Raw genomic sequence first — 24,503 nt, 5'->3', positions numbered from 1 at the left:
ACCTATGAGACGTAATGGCATTCAGCTTTCCCAACAACTATAAAAAAAGCTTTAAACATGGATAGTTTTATTGGCCAGAAGAGGGGTACCAGTGGAGGGCTTGCGTTGCTCACACATACCCTTAAGTATACTTGATGGACACATTACAGTGAGGTTGAATAAATAAAACCCATATCCATCTTCGTGATAGGTTGTTTAAATTACTACTAGATATTCGTTAGTACCTACATAAAAGTAGCTTACATGGATATAACACTTATGAAATGGTAGCCCAATAATTTTTTTGGTGAGAATGAAAACCATTGATTTGTTTCCACAGAGAGGGATAAAAACAAAAAAAATATCAGGACGACAAATATTAGAGCAGCACTGTCAATATGGCGTGTGGGAGGCACGTCACGGTACGCGTCATTCTGTGGTATGTATTCAGAGTCGTGGCTTAGGGAATAATGCTGCTTTTATCAGCTAAAAGGACGAGAGACAAAAAGCTGATTGTTTGCAGCCGATTCTAAAGCTTGCCTCAGACCGCTGAATTGAAGCTGCAGCTCTGAACATACAAGAGAGATTCTACTATGTCATAAACTTGCAGCTTCCAAGTACTCAACAAAAAGACAACAACTGGGTGAGACCTTTTAATATGCAGAAATTGGACAACTGTTTCCAGTCATTATTGTCACTACAGTATTATAGAACAGATTAATCTGTCTATTTATTTGGTTGTTCGTCGTCATGAGCTGTCTATAGCACTAATGTGGTGTGCTTTTGTGAGATATTAAATTTTCTAATGCAAGTTATGGAATATAAAAGAGCTACTGATAACATTGAGAAATGTATAATATCATACATTGCTACTTTTAATACATTGTTTTCGGAAGATGGGAAGCATGGTTTGAACAGTAGAAGGAGGTGAGGCTGGATGACACGATTTGTGCCATCAAGGGGGTTGGGCAAATTTTATGATGCCCAGTTGGGACTTGGGCCAAATATAATAGATCATGATTTGTGGGACCCGGCACGATTAAGTCACTAAATTTAAAGCACCAAATAGCTTAAAGGCAAAAGTAATTGCAGCTTTAAACTAATGACTTTCACGCTGGAATGGCGCTGGCTCGTGGGCTGTTACATTTGACCCCAAATGCTTCCAGATGTATTGCCTTCTCTCTTGTGGGTCTGAGAGAGTGGGGTATAGTATGTTATTAATGTACGTTTCAATAGAGCAGGGGTTGGGGAACTTTTTTACCTTTTACCCCAAAATATAGTAGTGCCCCCACTTACCTTAATCCCCGCTCCTGCATCCGCCGCCATCCTGTCCGCCCGGCTGCTCCTCGGAACTATGGGAGAGACGTCATGACGTCTCTCCCATAGTGCGCATGGAGAGAGACGGAAGCTGGAGTTCAGAAGAGAATTCCAGCTAACGCGGCACTGCAGGGAAGGAGCCGGGCGCCCGCTGGTAATAACTTCTCAGTGGGTGTCCGGCTTAGAACCTCCTTGCGGAACAGCCGGGCATGCATATGAATTATTCTATATTATAGAATGATTCATATGCATGCCCGGCTGTCCGTCCATTACCCCAAGGAATTTAATTTTATCCCATGTGCGGTAATTTACCCCTGCAATAGAATATCAGATCAGAAAATGTTAATTTGTGATTATGGGAAAGTTTTTTTTTTTTTCTTAAAGTAATTTTCTAATACAGGTTGAGTCTCCCATAGCCAAAATGCTTGGGACCAGGGGTATTTTGGATATCGGAGTATTCCGTATTTTGGAATATTTGCATACTATAATGAAATATCTTGGGTATAGGACCCAAAACTAAACACAGAATGCATTTATGTTCTATATACACCTTATACACACAGCCTGCAGGTCATTTTATACAATAATTTTAATAATTTTGAGCATCAAAAACAGTTTGTGTATATACATGAAATTCATTTATGTTTCATATATACCTTATACACACAGCCTGAAGGTTATTGTATACTGTATTTTAATGATTTTGTGCTTTAAAAAAAGTTTGTGTACATTGACCCATCAGAAAGCAAAGGTTTCACATTCTCAGTCATACTAAAAATATTCCGTAATTCGGAATATTCCGTATTTCGGAATAATTGGATATGGGAGACTCAACCTGTACAGACAACACCTTATGTTGCACTACACAGCAAATGTAAATAAAATATCAAGTTATGGAAATATACACTACTAATGTAGTTAGTAATGTTTTTTTTATTTAATGCAATGGGCCAAACGTAATTCATAGCGGGTTTTTGAAAGTGCAGAGATTTCAGTGAGTTAACAGATCTAAACGGCAATGGGCCTGCTTTAGAGTTGTACGCAAAATCCGATGATTTACGTACATCTCCGATATTTGGCGATCTGCAGGATCTGACCCCAATTCACATCATGACTAACAAGCTGTGACTGTTTCGGGGCAGGGAAAGGGCGGCGACAGCCATCGTTACAGAAAATGGGGGCCTGTTGGTCCCGTTTTGTGGGTGTGCCAGTGGCAAGGATGCAGCTTCACTGGCCCTGGAAGCATGAGGGTTACACAGATGACCGATGATGTTTATGCAGATGATCTGATGCTGCGTCACAAAAGCATGCATCTACTACAAACGCCCCCTGCAAAACAGCTGTGTACAACTCCAAATCAGGCGGAAGCTGCAGTTTGTTGTTCTATGGGGGGGATGCGAATATAGGAACTGTGCTGTACTGGTACTGTGCAATATGTTTCCATGAATGCAGAAGTAAGTCTGCATTGCTACTCTGCATCACAACATGGCATGTAGTGGTGAAAATAGCACATTTTAGCTGAATTTGCTAATACCCCTATACATATAAAAACAACAATGCTCTTTGATGGGTTCAAGTCTGTGACTTCTGGTTGAACTCTTTTCTAACCTATTTCTAGCTGCAAACTAAGCAATAAAGACATTCCCTAAATTCCCTCGTTTAAAGATTTATTTAAGGTAGTGGTTCCCAAACTTTGTCCTTGAGACACCCCAACAGTCCAGGTTTTAAGGATATCCATGGCTAAGGGGTATATATACTAAAGTGCAGGTTTCTAGAAGTGGAGATGTCGCTCATAACAACCAATCAGATTCTAGCTATTATCTTCTAGAAGGTGCTAGCTAGATAAATGTTAAATAGCATCTGGCTGCTATGGGCAACATCTCCACTTCTAAAAACCTGCACTTTAGTAAATATACCCCTAAGTGTCCCAGGGACACCTAGTTGTTGAGCAGGAAACAACTCTCGTCCTGCAGTGTTCCCAGATTTCTACCATGGATTATAGGTTTGTGGAGCCGGATGACCCAATTACAGAGAGGTAGAAATTTATAACTGGCCGAGGGATGGAGTTGGTTAATTGGTGGCATTGCTTTTGGAGTTGGTGCACTGTATAAGCACAGTTTTCTTTTGTATAGGGAGATTATTAAAATAATATAAAACACACAAAAACATACATTTTACAAAAAAAATAACTTTTTTTTTTTTTAAATTTTTGTTACCATTGTTACTAGTAATATTCAGGGCAATCCCAGAAACCAATGTTGAAATCTATTGGTATATTTCTTCCAAGCATACTGAGAGCAAATACATGTTGATCAATGTATTAATTAAGGTCTTATGGAGGATTATCATGTTTGTTTTTTGTTTTTAAATAGCTTTTCCCCTGTTTTTATTACCATGCAAATTGGAGGGGGGTACAGAATATGCAGCACTTGAACAGTGTTATTATACAAATTACCCCCACACTTTAATAGTTTAGAAAAGACCATTACTAAACTTGTATGAGAAGATATTCAGAGCAGCAATGTCACATGGAGGGTTTACTATTTTATTCAATCTGTCAATAGCAAGTAACTTTTAAGCATGCATTCATATATATATATATTTTTTTAACCTTTCTACTTACAAATTAGTATTTTAAAATCTCTCTGCAGGTCACAAAGTATTCCTGCTAGTGCCAGACACAAGCAGACCCACACTCTTGGCATGTCAGGCAGAGGGGGGAGAAGTAGGAGGTGGACTTTACAGTGCACAGAGCAGGCAGAGCTCAGAGTGGTGTTCCAAATACTCTCTGCTTACAATACAACAACATCATGTGCCTGTACTTGCCATGGCAGTCTACGGAATCACTCTGGAAGGGAAAGGAATAAAGAACAGTGCACATAGGCATACATTTCATGGAATTTAGTGATTTGTTTCAGTCTCCTAGGATACAGAAATGCTCAATACAGTTGGGTTGAATTATGCAAATATTGCTTTTTGTTTACCATTAATGTTTTCATTAATTATTTTTTTCTGCAGTGATTGCAATGGCGTCTGGGGTCCTGGTAGAAAATGATTTGCTGTGCTGTACTTCTACAAGCAAAACGCAGCAAGCCGCAATGAGCTCAGGTAATCTTACCTTTCAAGCAAAGTTTGTGTAGTGACTGTTATAAAATCACTTTATATTGTGAGTTGATCGCTGATTATTAAGCATAAAGTGGTCCCGACACTTATATACAGTTTGGGGGAAATTATTTTGTTGGTTAAACCAATATCAGCCTATCGGGTCACTAGAAGCTAGTGACATACACTTCATCTCATTCCTGCACTGTCTATATGATAGATTCAGTATATAAAGGCATTCTCAGTTCTGTTGTATTTTAAACATGTCAATTGTTGTAGTCAACAAGCTTTGTGAGGGTGTCTGTTTTGTTAGGTTGTGTATTAAGCTGGATAAACACTAGACAATATGTCGTCCCATTTCGCGGATCGGAGCGACATATCAGGTACATCGTCTAGTGTGTACCTAAGATATGCGCGCTCCCGTGGGTCGCTAGCGACATCCCCCACAGAATGCAGCATGACACGTAACTTCCACCTCCATTGGACCTGTCATAGGCAAGTGTGTATGCACTTGCCGCATGCCGGGTCCTGTCACCGGCGATGTCGTGCTGGGTACACATCATGTAGTGTGTACCCAGCTTTAAACACATAAGAAGGTTGTAACTAAGGTCTGCACCGTCTCCAACATGCATGTGCAGTGGGAGATGAGGTGTGCACCTCAATGGCTACCTCTGTTAGGGAGACCAGACAGACCTAGCCTAGGTGGAGGGCCCAGCCCGCCACTGGGAATGAGGTAAGTATATATACACCCTTCCAGTAGTCTTCCAAAGTCAGGTAATAAAAGCTATCCTGGCATTAGTTATGCTTGAAGCACGATTCTATTCCAGTAGCGAACGTGGTTGTTGTACTTTCACTTTCATTCTGCTCATTTTTTAGGACAGACAGGATCAAACTCAATAACGTGATTGGAGGCATTGCTATTTTTTATTACAGTATTAAGCTGGGTACATAGACGATGTGCAAACGACGCGATGGCCATTCCGATTTCCCTTCATCCCCAGAACAAACGATATATACAGGGCCTGATTCAGAGATGTACGCTAACCAGATGGTTAGAACACATCTCGGATGTTTTGGGGTCTGCCCATGTGCAGAAGGGGTGCTGTAATCTCCCCCTCCCCCAAGCCACAGCATGACTGACATGACATGAACGACACATCATCCAATATATATCGTATAGTGAGTACCCAGCTTTATTCAGCCATTTATTAACAAGCAAATGTGCACACAACGCTGCGTTCCATAGGGCCGAATTCAATTAGCCGTGATAACCCATTATCTCTTGTTAAATAGCAAAACAGGTGCTAAAATATAATTCACCCAATTCAATTAGCCGACCGCGTAATGCTCGTTAATTCTCTATTGGTGTTAACGCGTCTTTTTTAACGGTACCTCTTGAGCAGGTGCTAAGTTTTGACAAACTGCTATTTTAAGGTAAAAATGTTGGGACTTGGTTCTGGACCACTGGGACACCCTCCTTAATGAATAATTAGTCAAAAAGTTTTTTTTAATTAGATTCATTTGGCCAATAATGAAATTTTTGGTGAGAAAAACTTCAAAATGCAGAATAATGGGTTTAAAGATGTGGGACAGGTAAATAGGGGTGCTGTATTGATGGGGCAGGTATATGGGATTGCTGTATAGATGGGGCAGGTATATGGGGGTGATGTATAGACTGGGCAGGTATATGGGGGTGATGTAAATATGTGGGATAGGTAAATGGGGGTTCTGTATGGATGGGGCAGGTATATGGGGGTGCTGTATAGATGGGGAAGATATTTTAGGGTGCTGTATAGATGGGGCAGGTATATGGGGTTGATGTAAACATGTGGGGTGCGTAAATGGGTGTGCTGTGTGGATGGGGCAGGTAGTATGGGGGTGCTGTGTGGATGGGGCAGGTAGTATGGGGGTGCTGTGTGGATGGGGCAGGTGTTTTAAACATTGCAGTGACAGGTGTTTTTTTAAAGACTTTTTTGGCCACTATCATACTTCTATATTGTTAGTCAATATTATTTTACCTCTTTTTGGGGTCCAGACTGATTTCCCCATTTTCACCTGTACTTAACACCTGTCATCCCTGAAAGAATATGATGTGTTTGTATTATTTTATGTGAAAACGTGAAAACAGATTTTTAAAAAAAAGAATTAACAGGTGAATGTGCGCAGACCACTTATTAAATTGAATTGCCCGATAAACTTGAGCGCACATACAGGCAATAAGTGTATTTAATGGGCGATATGCTCTTCAAGTTAACACTTGCTAACTTAACGATTTATCACCTCTAATTGAATTCCCCTGATAGTCAGGTACACCAACACTGCTTCCACTCACTGTTTAATGCAATAGTCATCTTGGAGACCAGTATAATAATAATAATTCAGCAGTGGGGAAGCCTGTCAACGGGAACCAGATTCAGAGGTTGCAGATGTTAGTTAGATCCTGTTTGCTTAATTGCCAGATTGCTGAAGTCATCCACTATCATGGACTTTAAAAAGTGTGCAATCAAAAATCAGCGCTCCTTAAATATAACACTGCAGCTCAAATTAATATTTTAAAGTAGTGTGAAGTACTGTATATAATTAAAAAGTTTGAACAATTTATTGGACACACATACAAATATACATGTGTGTTAGAAGTATGACACACATACAAAAAGAATCCAATTGACCCCACATGAGACAGTCTGGAAATAGCAGTTATATCACCACATTAACAGGATAGGACTCGTGATCTGATCCAGGGTGAAGACTTGCTTACCGTTGGTTGGCTGTTCTAATAGGGGTCCACCGACACTGTTGCTCACACGCCTACAACGCGTTTTGAACCCGAGGTTCTTTTTCAGAGCTGGAGTGTTTTATAACCGTTACTTTTAACTAGGGATGTGCAGCCTCTGATAGGTTCGAATTTTCCCGCCAAGTTTGGATTTTTCCCGCCAAAAATCGGGTCTCAGAAAGAGGCAAAATGTCATCTTTCATGGACTTTTGTCCAGGAATGAAGATGTTTGTCCATGAAAGATGGACATCCCTACTTTTAACACTATCACTGACCTGTCATAGATGAATGTGCGGTGGAGTGCCACCATTACCATTTCTGGAAACATTAAAGCAGCCCTGTCATCAGGTCCTATGTTTTGTTTTTTGGTCTGTACTACGTGCTGGTCATCTTTACTAATGAAAATGTAATAGAAAAAAATATGGCACCAAAATATGAGTGTGTCTTGGCAGTAAGATTTCCCATTTTATACATCAGGTTTTTTTTTAAAGACCATATAACCGTTTGCCAAACAAAACATTGCTTGCAACATATTTTAGCTGCAGTAGCAACTACTATTACTCTTTGCACTTAAACTCATTTATTACGTCTTTTTATGCTTAAAAATGTGTATTTGCTGTTGTAATAAAATACAAACAAAATAAAAACATACATGCTGGTAATACAACAAGTGAAGGCTAAGCATATAAATATTTACAAAACTAAGACCTAAATACAAAACTATACTATAGAATATCAAACTATATCCAGATATGATAATTAATTAAAACTACATATAGAAATATATTAAGAAGATCGTCAGTAAAGGCCCCCACACTCGGTGCGATTTTTTAAAATGATTTGGCCGATTGGAACGACAAATCGTTTAAAAAATGCTGTGTTTGGTTACCACGCCGATGGAAGCTTCCTGTCGCTGATCCCGGTCGCTGATCAATTGAACCTGCAGAATGATATCGACCTATCTTTCACGATTTGGCACACATTGTTTTGTGTGTGTGAACGGTGCGATGGACGATATGTTGTCACTTTTCCTGGCCGCGAGGTTGTTTGCTACAAACGATCTATTGTTAACGATCTGCAGTCGTTAACAACTGATCTATATTGTTTGATCATTTGTACAATCGTTCCATGTGTAGACACAATATCGTTTGTCCGGGATTGTTCAGGTGTTCAAGGGAAATCGCAAACGAGATTGGATCGTTTACAAATCGTACCTCCTTAACTCTGCTGAAAAGTGCAGAAAGTTTGTATAAAATCAATTTCTACTTTGGACATGGTTAACACGTGTATGTAAAGTTATTAGTTGTGTAATGTAAGACATAGATTATTGTAGTGTCAATACCTCAGCAATTTGTGGCAGTGAGAATATAACTGCTATTTAAAAGGTCTTTTAACTCCAAACACAAGTGGCTTTATTCAAAGGAGCAACTAATACTTCATATGGTATATGCAATTGTTTAGGGAGTTTTCTATAATACCCCTAGGTCTTAGAGCTAAATATCTGGTTGTGTGCAGTGGCGGAACTTAGGCCCTGGCATCTGGAGACAAGCGCCCCTCCTCCTATACAGGCAGATATCAGGCAGCAGCATGAATGCAAAGACAAACAGGAGCAGACAGTGCAGCATGTATAGTGGCCAGGCACTGCCTCTCAGACCAGGCTCCCTATACTGCCCTCTTCTGCCTCTCAGTGCTCCCACTGGTGCACCTACACACCTGGTGTCCAGAGGCGAATGCTTTATTGCCTCCGGCAGGAGCAGACAGTGCAGCATGTATAATGGCCAGGCACTGCCTCTCAAATGTTACAGTCAGCACGCGGCTCAGAGCAGGCTCCCTAGACTGCCCTCTTCTCCCTCTCAGTGCTCCCACTGGTGCCCCCACACACCTGGTGTCTAGAGGCGAATGCTTCTGTTGCCTCCGGCAGGAGCAGACAGTGCAGCAGAAATAATGGCCAGGCACTGCCTCTCAAATGTTAGTCAGCACACGGCTCAGAGCAGGCTCCCTAGACTGCCCTCTTCTCCCTCTCAGTGCTCCCACTGGTGCCCCCACACACCTAGTGTCTAGAGGCGAATGCTTCTGTTGCCTCCGGCAGGAGCAGACAGTGCAGCATGTATAATGGCCAGGCACTGCCTCTCAAATGTTACAGTCAGCACGCGGCTCAGAGCAGGCTCCCTAGACTGCCCTCTTCTCCCTCTCAGTGCTCCCACTGGTGCCCCCACACACATGGTGTCTAGAGGCAAGTGCTTCTGTTGCCTCCGGAAGGAGCAGACAGTGCAGCATGTATAGTGGCCAAGCACTGCCTCTCAAATGTTAGTCAGGACGCGGCTCAGAGCAGGCTCCCTAGGCTGCCCTCTTCTCACTCTCAGTGCTCCCACTTTTGCCCCCACACACCTGGTGCCCGGAAACGATTGCTTCTGTTGCCTCCAGGAGTTATGCCATTAGCAGTGTGGGTAGTATTTTTGTCTGTGCTCACTCTGCTAATTTTAGTAATGATAGTGATAGAAAATCACCTATCATCATATATTGGTAAATAGACTCCTGAACTTTTACTTTAACTACATAGCAAGAATATGTATGAAATTAAAATGCTATAGGGGCAGAACAAATTATGAATGGTAGAAAAATGCTCTTGTTTGTTGAATTTTACCTTTAATAGCCCTTTAAGTGTAACCGGAGAGGAAAGAATTATATATTCTCTACAGAGCACTGCATAATACGATCATCACTGTTTAAACAACAACAATAATAAATAATAAATAATACATTTCTGTCATTGTTCTCTGCTTTATGTAACAATATCAAAAAGACTCAACCTGACAACTGCTCTGAGTTTGTTTGCAGTGTGTGAACTCTTCTCTCACTCACCTGCTCAGTGCAAAACTCCTCTGAGATTTATCATCATCTAGTAGAGATTAAGACGAAACCTCCAGATACTCTAGATCGACTGGCTCTTCTGAGGGTCTAGACTTATCGAGCTTCTTCGGCATAGGTATATTGCTGCTCTTTGAGCAACGTGAGTGAAACAAGCACTTTGTTTCTATAGAAACCTCTCAGCCTATCGTGAAGTACAGTTAGATGATATAAATCCATCCACACATTTCTCAGTAACTTGTTCAGTCCCCAACACTTGGAGGATAGGTCGGTGCACAGCTGGCTACTAGCAGGAGACCATGCAGGGATCACCCCGGAGGCACTCAGCCGTGAATGCGGTCAGCAACTTTCTCCTCGGCCGTAGACATTCCACCTCTAATGCCGTTATCGGCCACCAGCGAAGGCGCAGCTCAGCCATTGAGGTCCTGTCCTCCTCTACTCACAGAGTCATGGTGGCCGTGTCCTCAGTCAGCACAGGAGATGTGAACTCAACTGTCCTCCGGATGAAGAGTTAAGTTTTTAAAATTATGCTAGTTCTAGTGTTTTCTCTTGAAATTGACAGCAGTAAATAATGTATAGTGCAAATTAAGGATTAAGGTTGATAATGTATTCCTTTATTGGTGCTGTTTTTGATTAATACTTTAGATTGTAGTGTTTTGATTTATTTGATATTTCCAGATATTTGCAGGCTGCAGCCCTGGTAATTGTGGGTTAATACTGGGCTAGAACAAATCTCAGTAGCCAGGTAGACCCGTCTTGAAATTAGCTGCTTGTACCAAACTTTTGGGCAATTTCTTTACCTCTCATGTTCTTCAGATTTGACTTCCTAGGTCCTGACTTGTACAGTATTCTGTGCACCCCAATGTGGTATGTTGCTGTCACTTTGTAGGACACAGTTGGGGTATTTTGTAGATGACAGCACTGTGCAGTTTCTAGTTTATTAATCTCCCATAATTTTCTATTCTGAATAGTAACTGTGGTCTGATATGTTCAGTGTGTTGAAAACAACTAATGCACAGAAAGTATTACATGTGTGGGAAGCTTCTATTTTCTATTAAAGGTCACTTATCTGTGTTTTCCAGGCAGTTAACAAAGCAGGTATTTTTTGAAGCAGCCTGGCCATTACAATGATGTTTGTGGAAGTTTCTAGGCTACACATGTGTGTGTGTGTGTGTGTGTATATATATATATATATATATATATATATATATAAAAAAAAATGTAAGGTCATTGCCGCACCCTACTTTGCGCATGATGTTGCTCATAGGGGGCGGGGCTGGCCAGCACCCGGAAGGGGTGCACAGAACGTCTAGAAGAGGTGCCTCTCTGTAGCAACCAAAGGACACTACGGGTGGCACTAACTCAGTGGACCCCGGTCAGAAATTGAACTGATGACCTCAGTGCTGTGAGGCAGTAATGCTAACCACTGCACACACATCGCTAAAGGTGCACTGTCACACACCGCGCTACAGGTACACAGTCACACACCGCGCTAAAGGTACACGGTCACACACCGCGCTAAAGGTACGCTGTCGCACACCTCCCTAAAGGTACGCTGTCGCACACCTCCCTAAAGGTACGCTGTCGCACACCTCCCTAAAGGTACGCTGTCGCACACCTCCCTAAAGGTACGCTGTCGCACACCTCCCTAAAGGTACGCTGTCGCACACCTCCCTAAAGGTACGCTGTCGCACACCTCCCTAAAGGTACGCTGTCGCACACCTCCCTAAAGGTACGCTGTCGCACACCTCCCTAAAGGTACGCTGTCGCACACCTCCCTAAAGGTACGCTGTCGCACACCTCCCTAAAGGTACGCTGTCGCACACCTCCCTAAAGGTACGCTGTCCCACACCTCCCTAAAGGTACGCTGTCCCACACCTCCCTAAAGGTACGCTGTCCCACACCTCCCTAAAGGTACGCTGTCCCACACCTCCCTAAAGGTACGCTGTCCCACACCTCCCTAAAGGTACGCTGTCCCACACCTCCCTAAAGGTACGCTGTCCCACACCTCCCTAAAGGTACGCTGTCACACACCTCCCACGCTGTCACACACCTCCCTAAAGGTACGCTGTCACACACCTCCCTAAAGGTACGCTGTCACACACCTCCCTAAAGGTACGCTGTCACACACCTCCCTAAAGGTACGCTGTCCCACACCTCCCTAAAGGTACGCTGTCCCACACCTCCCTAAAGGTACGCTGTCACACACCTCCCTAAAGGTACGCTGTCACACACCTCCCTAAAGGTACGCTGTCCCACACCTCCCTAAAGGTACGCTGTCCCACACCTCCCTAAAGGTACGCTGTCCCACACCTCCCTAAAGGTACGCTGTCCCACACCTCCCTAAAGGTACGCTGTCGCACACCTCCCTAAAGGTACGCTGTCGCACACCTCCCTAAAGGTACGCTGTCGCACACCTCCCTAAAGGTACGCTGTCGCACACCTCCCTAAAGGTACGCTGTCGCACACCTCCCTAAAGGTACGCTGTCGCACACCTCCCTAAAGGTACGCTGTCGCACACCTCCCTAAAGGTACGCTGTCGCACACCTCCCTAAAGGTACGCTGTCGCACACCTCCCTAAAGGTACGCTGTCGCACACCTCCCTAAAGGTACGCTGTCGCACACCTCCCTAAAGGTACGCTGTCGCACACCTCCCTAAAGGTACGCTGTCGCACACCTCCCTAAAGGTACGCTGTCGCACACCTCCCTAAAGGTACGCTGTCGCACACCTCCCTAAAGGTACGCTGTCGCACACCTCCCTAAAGGTACGCTGTCGCACACCTCCCTAAAGGTACGCTGTCGCACACCTCCCTAAAGGTACGCTGTCGCACACCTCCCTAAAGGTACGCTGTCGCACACCTCCCTAAAGGTACGCTGTCGCACACCTCCCTAAAGGTACGCTGTCGCACACCTCCCTAAAGGTACGCTGTCGCACACCTCCCTAAAGGTACGCTGTCGCACACCTCCCTAAAGGTACGCTGTCGCACACTTCCCTAAAGGTACGCTGTCACACAGGTACGCTGTCGCACACCTCCCTAAAGGTACGCTGTTGCACACCTCCCTAAAGGTACGCTGTCACACACCACCCTAAAGGCACTTTGAGCACTGCTTCACTATACAAATTTAGATTTAATTATTCAGTGCTACTTCTTTAAACCATGACTTCAAAACACAGGCCAAAAACTGGCGAGTGTTCTGCATAATGATATTACTATACTGTATCTGTTTGTACACAAGGGTGGCATAAAAAAAATAAGCACTGTGCATACATCCTCGGAGGGAGAACTTCTTTTGACGTTTTGTAACTACATCTATCACAAAGCAGACTATGACACCTGCAGGCTACCGGGGGTACTACATGTAGTTTTTCCAAACTTAATTTATCTTTTCTGAGCTTTTGACCATTCTAACCTACTGTATAACAAGAGCTACATAAACTGGTACCATCAGGAACATCATCATAGTTCATTTTAGTTTGCAGTTTAACTAATTACTGATCACTCTAACGATCGTCAGAACCTGCTCAGCTCTACTCTCTACTTGACTGATATATATATTGCCTTGTCTTTAGAATATTTGTACCTACGTTTTGAATATAACTTCCTCACAAAGATAATATAACACAACATTTCAGTTACCCTCTGGACTCCACAGTACAACGATATTATATGATGTGATTGGAACAATTCATCTTTTCAAAGAAGCTTTCTTTCAATCATCAGCAATGTTTTTGAAAAAAATCATTTGCCTAATGTCAAGGCGTCTCTATATTGTTTTTTTTAGCATTCTTCATCCGCTGGTTCTATGTGTACCCCTATTTGGGGGCAGACTCAATTGGCCGCAAGGTTCCATTGGAAGCTAATACAGTGGTAGCTATACAGGCAGGATAAGCTCACTCGTATTGTTCGCACCCCATAGGGGGACGAACAAGGGTTCCCTTGCGCAATTACCTGCAATGTGCTCAGGCACACATCACGCAAGGCTCTGAGGGAGCATTGCACTTAACTGAATCTCCCCCTTGAAGTGGGCAGGGATATAACTACCTGTAGCCAATCCGGTAAGGAGGTGAACCAGCTGATCGGTGACCTGTTTAGTCATGACGGTGTTACTGAGGACATGCCTGCAGTGATAGCAATGTCATGATTTGATGAGGGAATGGAGAGAAGGAAGTCAAAGAACAGGGGTGGGCAATTGTTTCAGTTAAGGGGACACTTGGCAGGTTTCAGTGAACTCTCGAGGGCCGCACTCAGCTGGCCCAACCTAATCGTCAGGATACATGCGCCGTGGGCTGTATTTTGTCCACCATGATCTAGTGCTAGTTCTCACTGTCCAGACAGGCCTTTCCCCCCTCCATGTAAGTAACACTAATCTTATTTCCTTACACACCATTATATTATTATAACGTTTCAAACATGAAAATCACAGTATCCTGATATCCACCCGCCCAGCCCCACACCAATAATTGTTCTGAATCTCATGTTTCCATCAGTCCAGTCCCATCACCCTTACGTCTATAAATCAGTGCACCCCACTTCTCATTCTTACTCCAGTTCCCTTATCTCCTGTACAAACAGCAAACCTCCCACATAACCCGAATCCCTTCCTTCCCCACAGCACACAGACTGTCTCACCCCCCCCCAAGTTTACCTTCACATTGCAGGAAGGTGGTTGATATCCCTCTAGTTAAGGTACTTTTCGTTCATTTAATATGGCTGTTTGAGCATTCCTTACGTTTCCTTGCCCATAGCCACAGCAAAAGTTAATCAAAGTAAATTAAAAGCATAAGGACAAAACCCTAAACATATTCCCATTGGCTTACTTACACATAAGCTGTCTATGTTGGGGGCTACTGGAGCGGAAAGCATATATAATGGGCAATACACTGAGAAATATCTCGCAGTGGGTGGGATGTACTATGCATCGCATTATGGATGCGATACATCCTGCCACTTATCGCATGCATATCGGCGCTAATAATGCCGGCGTGCATGTAGAAATTAATTGCAAAGGACAGCTCTTCCAAAGAGAGCTGTCCTTTCTGTTGCCAGGACTTCCGGGTTTATGACTCAGGTCCTATCCGGGTCATAAACCCAATCTGCACATTTGCGTCCAAGTCCAAAGTCCTTTCTGCGCAGCCTCAGGGGGCACTGGGAGGGATTCGATTGGAGCCCTTTCACAGAAGAATACGGATGACCTATACATAGTAGGGATGTGCAGGCTAGGATAGGTTCGAGTTTGCACGCCGAGTTCGGATTTTTCCCTCCAAAAAACGGGACTCAGAAAGAGGCAAAACGTCATCTTGCATGGACAAACATCATCATTCCTGGACAAAAGTTCAGGAATGATGATGTTTGTCCATGCAAGATGACGTTTTGCCTCTTTCTGAGTCCCATTTCTTGGAGGGAAAAATCCGAACTCGGCGTGCAAACTCGGACCTATCCGAGCCTGCACATCCCTAATACATAGCATTGCCTACTGGGTCCATGCTCCGGAAAGTATCGTATTCTGACATCTGGTACATATGGGAAATGTGACCAAAACTCAAAAAACGGCAGTTCTCGGAGTTTAGAGCGCATTTTAGCTTTAGTACATCCTGCCCTGTGTTTGACAAATGACAGAAGCTGATTGGTTGGTACTTTATCTCTCTCCAAGGTTTGATACATCTCCCCCAGTGTATGCCCAGCATTAGATGGTAAAAGGAGCAGGTTCCCCTTTAGAAGTAAGGAAAGCATACTGGCTAACTGATGCTGGAAGATGTATTACATCAATCTATATGGAGCTAAAGTAATACAACTTTGTTTTTAAATTAGAACACTTTCAATCAGCTCAGACAGTCCACACATTTTTTCCCCTCACACTTCCTTTGTTTAGATTCTAAGCTCTGAGGAGGACAATCTTTGCATATTGTTTCACCTTGTTCTTGCATATGTACACAATTACCAACAGTGTATTTATAAATACTGATCACCTCAATATCCTTTTGCAAAACCACTCATTTGCATTACATGACCGGTAACTTTCTTCTAAGATGACTGGATACAAAACAGGAACTGAATTTACTGTTTGCAGGTACCATACTCCTGCATATAGCAGCATCTTCTCTATCCATATTGTGTAACATGCTCCTATAATAAGATGATGCAAATAGCAAAAAGTGTTCTGTAACCCAATGCAAGGAATCAATCAGATAGTACTTTTGGTCAGTTCTAATGCCAGATACACTAACTTGAACTAACATAATATTTGACTAGTTGCTATGGGTTTTAGTACATATGGTTTTTTGAAACATTTTATTTAAGAGAGCTTTGAGTTAAGCGTGGACAGACGTATTAAATATTTTAGTGTTGCGAGAGCCAAATCCTTCAAACCAATAATTGAAATACAGAATACATTTATCTCTCTGGATTAGGAAGTGGTAGACGTCCAACTTCAAAATATACCAAAGTGGGGGAACGTCTACGTCATGTTATCCCGGGCCACATGCAGTGTTCGATGACATGTGGCGGTCGCGCTTGTAAATATGAAAATCCCACTCGCTGGAGCGATGAGGAACAAGCTATAAAGGGACTTTACTCTTCCTGGTAAGTACATCTGTTATTTGTCATTGCTCATGTTGTGTGGAGTACCGTATATTGGTTTCTTACAAGAAATTCAGATCAGAATTTAAAACAAAATTATCAGCAGTTCAATAAAGGAATATAAATTAAATACAGCATGATGTTTAATTTCTGGACTAGTGTTTGGCTTTCCACCTAAAGAATGGTGGGCTTTCTGCTATAACTATTGTGGTGTGGGTCGACAGAATAAAAAAGCCACAGGGACATATGACATAAATTAAATCACATACCAAAAGTATTTCTATCATCCTAAGTGGATGTTAAACATTTTGACCACCCACATTTAATATTGCAGTGTAAACTCCCTTCCCTTCAGCTAGCTGAATGTCAGGAGGACAATAGCCCTCATTCAGAGGCGGTCGCAAGAAGCAATCGCTCTCTCTGAATGAGGGCGGCTGCTTCTTATTTTTAGTGCGGCCTCCTGGTCGCTAGCTAAGCTGTGGGTTACCACCCACAGCTTTAGCGACCGACCAGGTTGATGGTCACGATGGTCAAGACCATCGCGACCATCGGGGCTTGCGACGAGACCCTAAGGTTGGGTCTCGGCAACCGCAAGCCCCAGGGAGCTTCCTGCTCTGATCGAGCAGGAAGCTCCCCACTGACATCACTGCTGATGTCAGTGCGGCCGCCCACAAAACGGCAGGCGTTCGACGCCTCCGTTTGTGTAGCCACCCCCCCGCCCCGCCTACAAAACGGGGCGAGCTGTCGATCAATATCGACAGCCGCCCCTTTTGTAGTGAGCTCCGGAACGAGAGAGATTGTCTCTCGCTCCGGGTCTTGCGCACATGCAGTGCGGCCGCTGTGCGTGCGCAGGGCCTTAACATCGACCCGTTTGCGAGCGCTCAGCGATTGCGACCGGTTCTGAATGAGTTCCAATATCCTGAGGATGCAGATGAATTTGACATATCGGAGGCTGATCCGCACAGTCTGTTAACCCGGCAAAGTGCCCGATGCTATTCAGTTGCAGACCCGCAATCAACACAGAGGTTGCAGTTAGCACTCCAGAGGTGTGGCCAGAAATGAGCGTTAACTGTAGCCTCCACTTACTGAATCTAAACCTAGTGTCGATAGCACTGATTGGGCTGTAGTCTTCAGCAGTATTTAACAGTGAATAAATATGTTGGTGAAGACTGATTTGGTAGTATGGCACAGAGCTGTTTGGATAGGGATTGAATTGACTGAACACACAAGGAAATTTTAGTAAATATAATCAATAATACAACATAAACAATAGCATTTATATAAATGATTTTCTTTTCCAGGATCACCGACAACATACTTGCAATGGCGAGACCATCGAAAGAAATAATTGAGAAATATAACATTATTGAACAGTTCCAAAGGTAATCTTATAAGCAAATTAATCAGCTGTATACTTTCTTGGTTGGTACAGACATGTTTACACCAACACACCAAATCTTGCTATGTCACGGTCACATTCTAGTTTGAATAATAAGTTTTAATGGACAGCATAAATAGATAAGGGGGAATTCAGTTACCAGCGGTAAATTACCGCGGGCAGTAACGGGGAATGGCAACAGGTTTTAACGCCCAGTGCTATTCAATTAGCCCCCTGCATTTGCCTGATAGCCTTGAAGGCACATGTTAAACAAGTGCGTTATTATGGGTTATCTGGCGTTAACGAACAGAATCCGTGATAAGTTTGAGGACCTGTGCGTTAACTGCCAGTTTTCACCCCCCAATAACTGTACAGTTAACAGGGATTTATTTTCGGGTTTCCGATAAGTGAGGCTAATTGAATACGGGCAAGCGATCAATTAACACCCCTTCAGTTAACGGGGCTGATTGAATCCTGCCCATAGTTTTACTAAGATGTAGGTAAAAATATATAATTGTGCAATATTTGTTTTCTTATAAAGCTCCACTTTTTTGAATCATGTAATTTTTTTTAAGATTTTTGTAATGGTACACAACACAAAAAACAAAATATCAAAAAAATAACAGCTGTCCGTACATAACATTTGAGCAAGCATTAAAGGTGCATACACACGTAACGATTTTTTGAATGATTTAACAATAATGACGAGTTATAACGATGAACGATTATCGTTCATGCACGTTCCCGTTTGTAGTTTATAGTTCATTCTGACTGACCAACTGAACAAATTTCATTAAGGGAAATTACAAAAATCGTTTGTAGTTCAAAAAATCGTTCATTACAAAGTGAACAGATAATCGTTCATAAAATCGTTGGTAACAAAATCGTTGTGTGTGTATGCAGCTTTAGAATTGACATTACAAGAGAAGAAAATAAAATTGGCATATTTACAGTTTAAAATTGGAGTAGGCACATAGGATTAAAGGGTACAAGTACATTATAGAGAATGATGAAATAACTGAGTGTACATGGCACAGTACTACACTTTGGCAAAAGATCGGGGTACCATATATAAGAGGACGAGTCTGTGGATTGGCACCATCTTTCTCACAGTTTGTGGTATCTGGAGAGAGTATTTCTACTCATATAGAGATAGCATTCATGATTGGACACCTCAATGACAAGGGCTCTCCACTTGAAAATATCACAGGCAAAACCACACTCTAGCCTCTGTATCCTTGACAACAGTGTTAAGGCTTAATACACATTTATAAAGAATCTTATTGTGGGTCTCCTCGAGGTCAAGATCAAACAAATAGATCCTAGTGTCTAAGGGGGGAAGGGAAGGGGCAGTCAGCCAAATATCAGCCCAGACACAGTTCCAAAATGCAAGAACTCCAGAGCACTCCTGCAGGAGATGCTAAAACCCAACATTAGGAGAACCACATTTAGAACAGTTGTCATCAGCACGAACACCCTGCTTAGTAAAGAGAGAGGAGTGTGTTACACTGTGTGCAGTATAGGATAGTAATCTTGCTTATAATGCACACAGGGAGTGGTGATACTAGTAGAGGCAAGCATCTGATCCCACTGATCACCGGAAAGGGGGCCTAGGTCAACTGCCCACTTAAGCTTTAATGGACCAAGGGCATTGGGCTAAGAGTGGGCGTTGAGCTCAGCATACAGAAAGGAAACCTTTTCCGAGAACTGAGGCGTCGGAGCAGACGTAATTTGGGAGGGAGACGTTTGGAGGGGAGCAATACCAAATTGACCCATGCACAGCATGTCAGAGTTGCAAATATCTGTAGAAGACTGTATCAGGGAGGCCAAACTCCTCACATAACTGAGCAAAGGATTTATAAATGCCTCCATCATAAATCTGGCTAGAGGTTATCTGATACCCCTGATACCCCTATTTGGTATTCTGGCCCACTTGTTTGTAAGGTTTGTGTTACTTTTGCTATTGCTGTCTATGAAGAGATTGAAATATTTAATTATCAAAGCTATGTTATGTTTTCTCACGCAACACACTGCCATAGTTTGCAACACTTTTACATTTTTTCCATGACTGCCAAAGCATTTATGCATTTTATATGAAATAATGTCTTGGTGGATTTTGAATTACTATTACTACTATTAATTACTGTTACTATAATCATCATTCTGTCATCTTTACTGAATTAGAAATTTTAAAAATTAAATTACTCCTTTTTTAGTAAACTGAACTTTAAATGCCAAGGGAATAAGAACAGATGATAGTAATTGTGCATAACTTACAAAAAATAGGAATTATACTATTCAGTTGACCAGCGCTGGAACTAGGGACATTTCTGGGAAGATATATTTAAACACCAGGACTGTCTCTGGAAATTAGGATCATTTGCGATCAATTGCCTTCCTATCTTATACAGAATAAAATTCATACTTCTCTCACTCACAAAGCCGTCAATTACTCTTAACCCCTACACCGCCACCCTCATCTCCACACATACTGCTCCCTCCCACTCAGCTTTGCCAATAACTGCCTCCTGCCCTCCTCCCTGATCACCTCTTCCCACTCTCCCAATCCTCCGGAATGCCCTTCCATGCTCAATCAGACTGTCACCTAGCCTGGCTTTTATACTTAACCAAAAACTCACCTGTTCACTCAAGCCTACCAACTTTCCTCCTAACTCTCCAGCCTCTCCACCCGACTGCTGTGCTCCCCTCTTACCTCTTAGTATCTGCCCTTTTCCCTTTTAGAATGTAAGCTCTCACGAGCAGGGCCCTCTCTCCTTTTGTTTTCTCTCTGTAATGATGCACTTTATGATTGTAATTATGTACGATACACTACTAGTCAAAAGTTTATTATGTCTTACATTCATCTGAGATATGGGCTCTCCAGATTGGCCCGATATTATTAAGGTGTTAAATGCCTGTGTGTGTGTGTGTGTGTATATATATATATATATATATATATATATATATATATATACATACATATATATATATATATATATATATATATATATATATAAAAATACACTTGGATTACTGTATATATAACTAAATAATTAGGTATGAAAAATAAAACTTTAAAAAAGAAAGCACAAAACTCCAAAAGATACATTCACTTACAATAGGTAAGAGTCAAGAAGAAAATGGCTCATTATGAAACTAAGCTGCAGCATGATTAAGAGAATAAATGGCTCTATTCGATCTTTATACAATGGCCTGCTGTAAATGGCATGAACCAGAGGAAATATGTTGTAAGAAAAATAAAAGCCATATTTATTAAATAATGTTTATTCTATAATAAAAGCCACAAGAAAGGGGAGCTTTTGTTACTAGTTCATCTAACAAATATGGTGTACACATTTTTTCAACCAGGCCTTAATATGAAATGAATGTGCACATAATAATAGATGAAGTGGGTATGACCTAACTGTGCAATCCAGATTTCCCCTGCAGCCTTCTCCCAATAGGGACCCCACTCTGTGTGGTCAGAATTTATTCAGAAAATGGGAGTGGTTTAGGTGTTTTTTGTCGCAGCCGCTACTGTGAATTTATGCTAATGCCGCAGCTGATGCGCTCCTAATGAAACGCCCACAGGCTGCTCTCCAACCCGCTACGATGCATTGAAGTTGCACCATGGAGTTGACATCAGTTGCACCATCGTATATTAGAGCGACCGTATGGTTGTTCAGAATGTCTGATGGTAAATGGCCACCGGTGCAAGTAGAACTGCGTCTTTGGATGCAGTCCCTTACACTGGCACGCCGCCAACACGCCCGCCGATGAAAGCCACCACCTTCAGTCACCGCTCAAGAACGGTTGCTGATAGGTACCTACATTTCACAAAAAGAAATGGAAGGCACTTTTCATACATATCAGAAGAAACAGTGGTAAACCTGATATTTTAGGACCAATTACTGATATATGCCTATATACTAAGAGATAAGTAAAGAGATCCGGTTTTTAGAATTATGATGAACTCTCTTTATCTTAGAGTTTAATACCAAAAAAAACAGGTATTAAGAATTTAAGTCATAGGAACATTTTGCAAATGGTTCCAATATCAGCCCCTTCTCTCTCTCTGACAAACCCAAGATTATTTTTAATAATAGTGGGACATTGAAGTATATGTTATAGCCTCTAGTCATCTTCAACCTGTACAAAAAAATCCTAAGAAAGTTAATTAGGTGTCAAGCTGTCCGGGCTATTTTTATTTTTCTAAAGCATCTTTATATTTTTAATACTTTTTAATTCGCTGGCTGTTCTTTATTGATTTTATAATATTGAGCTATATGTGTTACTCACTTTTCACATCTGAATCTTACCTTAGTTTAATATGTTTTATACGTCCTGTGTATACCCATGCCCAAGGCTTACATGCCTGTTTTTATTGAATGAGAAACTAAATCAGAGGAAATTTTTGCACACAACAGCTAGCATCTGATTTTTCTTTTCTCATTCTTGGAGTGCCGTCTGAAGGGTGAGAGGCTATTTCCGCAAATAAACCTATCAGCAAGTGTTTGGACTGTGTGAAGAAATTCATGTAGAAACAGAAACATACAAACTCCACACAGATAGGTATCTGGTTGGAATTTAATCCATCATGCAAGCACCGTCAGGCATCAATATACATACAGTACATGCATAATTTATTATTATATTATTATTATATTTTAATTTTATGGCACCACGAGGGTTCCACAGTGCCTTACAAATGAGCACACACGAAAACAGTGACTTACAGTACAAAACAATGCAGGACAAGGACATGGTTTATAAACACATCCGTGATCATAACATTTAAATAAGCTACGGGGTGTCAGCGACCAAGGGTTAGGTGCCATTGTAGGGAGTATATGATAGTAAATGTAAGGGAAAGGAGAAACATATGAGGGAAGAGGGACCTGCTTGTGAGAACTTACATTCTAATGGTGAAGGGCAGACAAGACAGGGGTGGCACAAATTGGGTAGACAGTGAGGAAGGAGCATGAAGGAGTGGATTAGTATGAGACTGGATAGCTTTGATGAATAAGTTGGTCTTGAGAGCCCATTTGAAGTTTTGTAGAGAGGTGGAGAGTCTGATAGGGAGAGAATTCCAGAGGTAGGGAGCAGCACAGGCAAAATCTTGGAGGCGGGAGTGGGAGGAAGTAATCAGTTGGCAGGAGAGGCGACATTCATTTGTGGAGCAAAGTAGGTGGGCAGGAGTATGAAGAGAGAAGGGGTCTATTCAGAGAGCCATGGAGAAAGAAGTACCAACCAATCAGCTCCTAACTGTCATGTTACAGGCTGTGTTTGAAAAATGACAGGAGCTGATTGGTTGGTACTTAGCTTTCTCCACTTTACCTCTCTCCGGGTCAGAGAGGATAGGGTGAGGGCTTTGTACAGTGGGTCCACATACATCTAGCCTCCTGGCTCGTTAAACAGCCCTTCTAGCCGTGCCATGCTGTGGCGTGACTCGGTAGGGCAGAGCGTCTTTTCGTGCGTCTTTTACCTTCAAATGCATCTTATTTGCACATTTATAGCACAAGCAGCTTCTGCTGATTAAAGTGATATGCAGCATGCCTATGTTTTCTGTGCGTCTGCGGGTGTATCTGCATGTGAAATGCTACGTTACAGTGTCAGCGGCTGTAACACAGTAACGTATTATTATCCTTTATTTATATAGTGCCACAAAGGTTCCGCAGCGCCTTACACAGTACATAAATGAGCACACAAGAAAAACAGTTAATAGTAATACAAAACAATGCAGGACAAGGTTTATAAACATAGCTGCATAACACAAGCAGCAGGGCCTCCTTAACCAAGTGTTAGGTGCCAATTGGGGAGTTAGGAGTAAATGATACTATAAGTAGGGGGGGGAGAAGCACATGAGGGACAAGGGCCCTGCTCGTGAGAGCTTACATTCTAAAGGGAGGAGCAGACAGACAGGGCGACACAGATGGGGTAGATAGTGAGGAAAAAGCATGGAGCAGTGGGTTAGGATATGTGCTGCAGAATGTGTGTGTTTAAGATGACCTGATGTTATGTCAAAATTAAGTCCTTCATTCATCAATCTCTATGACAGAAAATAGATTTTGTTTATGTGTTATTTACTTGAGAAATGTACAAGATAAATTTGTAGCACTTTCATTTTTGTGTGTGTTACAATTTAGCATCTAAATACGTCCTGCTAAAAATGCAGCTATTATGGGACTGTCCCGCCATCCTAATAGTGAAGATTTTAGTCCCAGCTGCTGGGTGCTATGCCATGCTCCTGTGAGTGTTTAGCATGCAGATACAGCTGCAGTCAAACACAGAATATAGACATGCTGCATATCACTTTAATCAGCAGAAGCTGCTTGTGCTATTTATTCGAATCGTTGTGCGAATTAGACTCATTTTAAGGTAAAAGGTCACAGTGAGCTTCAACGTTGTGTGACGCGACTTGTAGCGCACGGAGAATAGATGTATGTGGGCACATCTGTAAGTGTGAGAAGCTTGTACTTACATACACTCAACCATTTTATCCATACTT

The 24,503-nt window shown here is 42.2% G+C and overlaps 1 protein-coding gene across 1 annotated transcript in view; it reads left to right on the top strand.

Annotated features, from left to right (window-relative positions):
* The window catches only part of PTPDC1 (protein tyrosine phosphatase domain containing 1), a 68,538-nt gene that overhangs the window by 25,647 nt on the left and 18,388 nt on the right, over positions 1–24,503 (top strand). The window contains exons 2-4 of the mRNA XM_088472770.1: positions 4,315–4,404; positions 16,449–16,620; positions 17,919–17,999. Of these exons, the coding sequence (XP_088328896.1) occupies positions 4,323–4,404; positions 16,449–16,620; positions 17,919–17,999 (335 nt within the window). The 5' untranslated portion in view covers positions 4,315–4,322. The remainder of the gene's footprint in view (positions 1–4,314; positions 4,405–16,448; positions 16,621–17,918; positions 18,000–24,503) is intronic.

The sequence above is a fragment of the Taudactylus pleione genome, unplaced genomic scaffold (genome assembly GCF_031769625.1).
Source record: "Taudactylus pleione unplaced genomic scaffold, aTauple2 ptg000128l, whole genome shotgun sequence".
Taxonomy (NCBI): domain Eukaryota; kingdom Metazoa; phylum Chordata; class Amphibia; order Anura; family Myobatrachidae; genus Taudactylus; species Taudactylus pleione.
The sequence above is the reverse complement of the archived record's forward strand: the minus strand, read 5'-3'. Positions and strand labels throughout refer to the sequence as shown.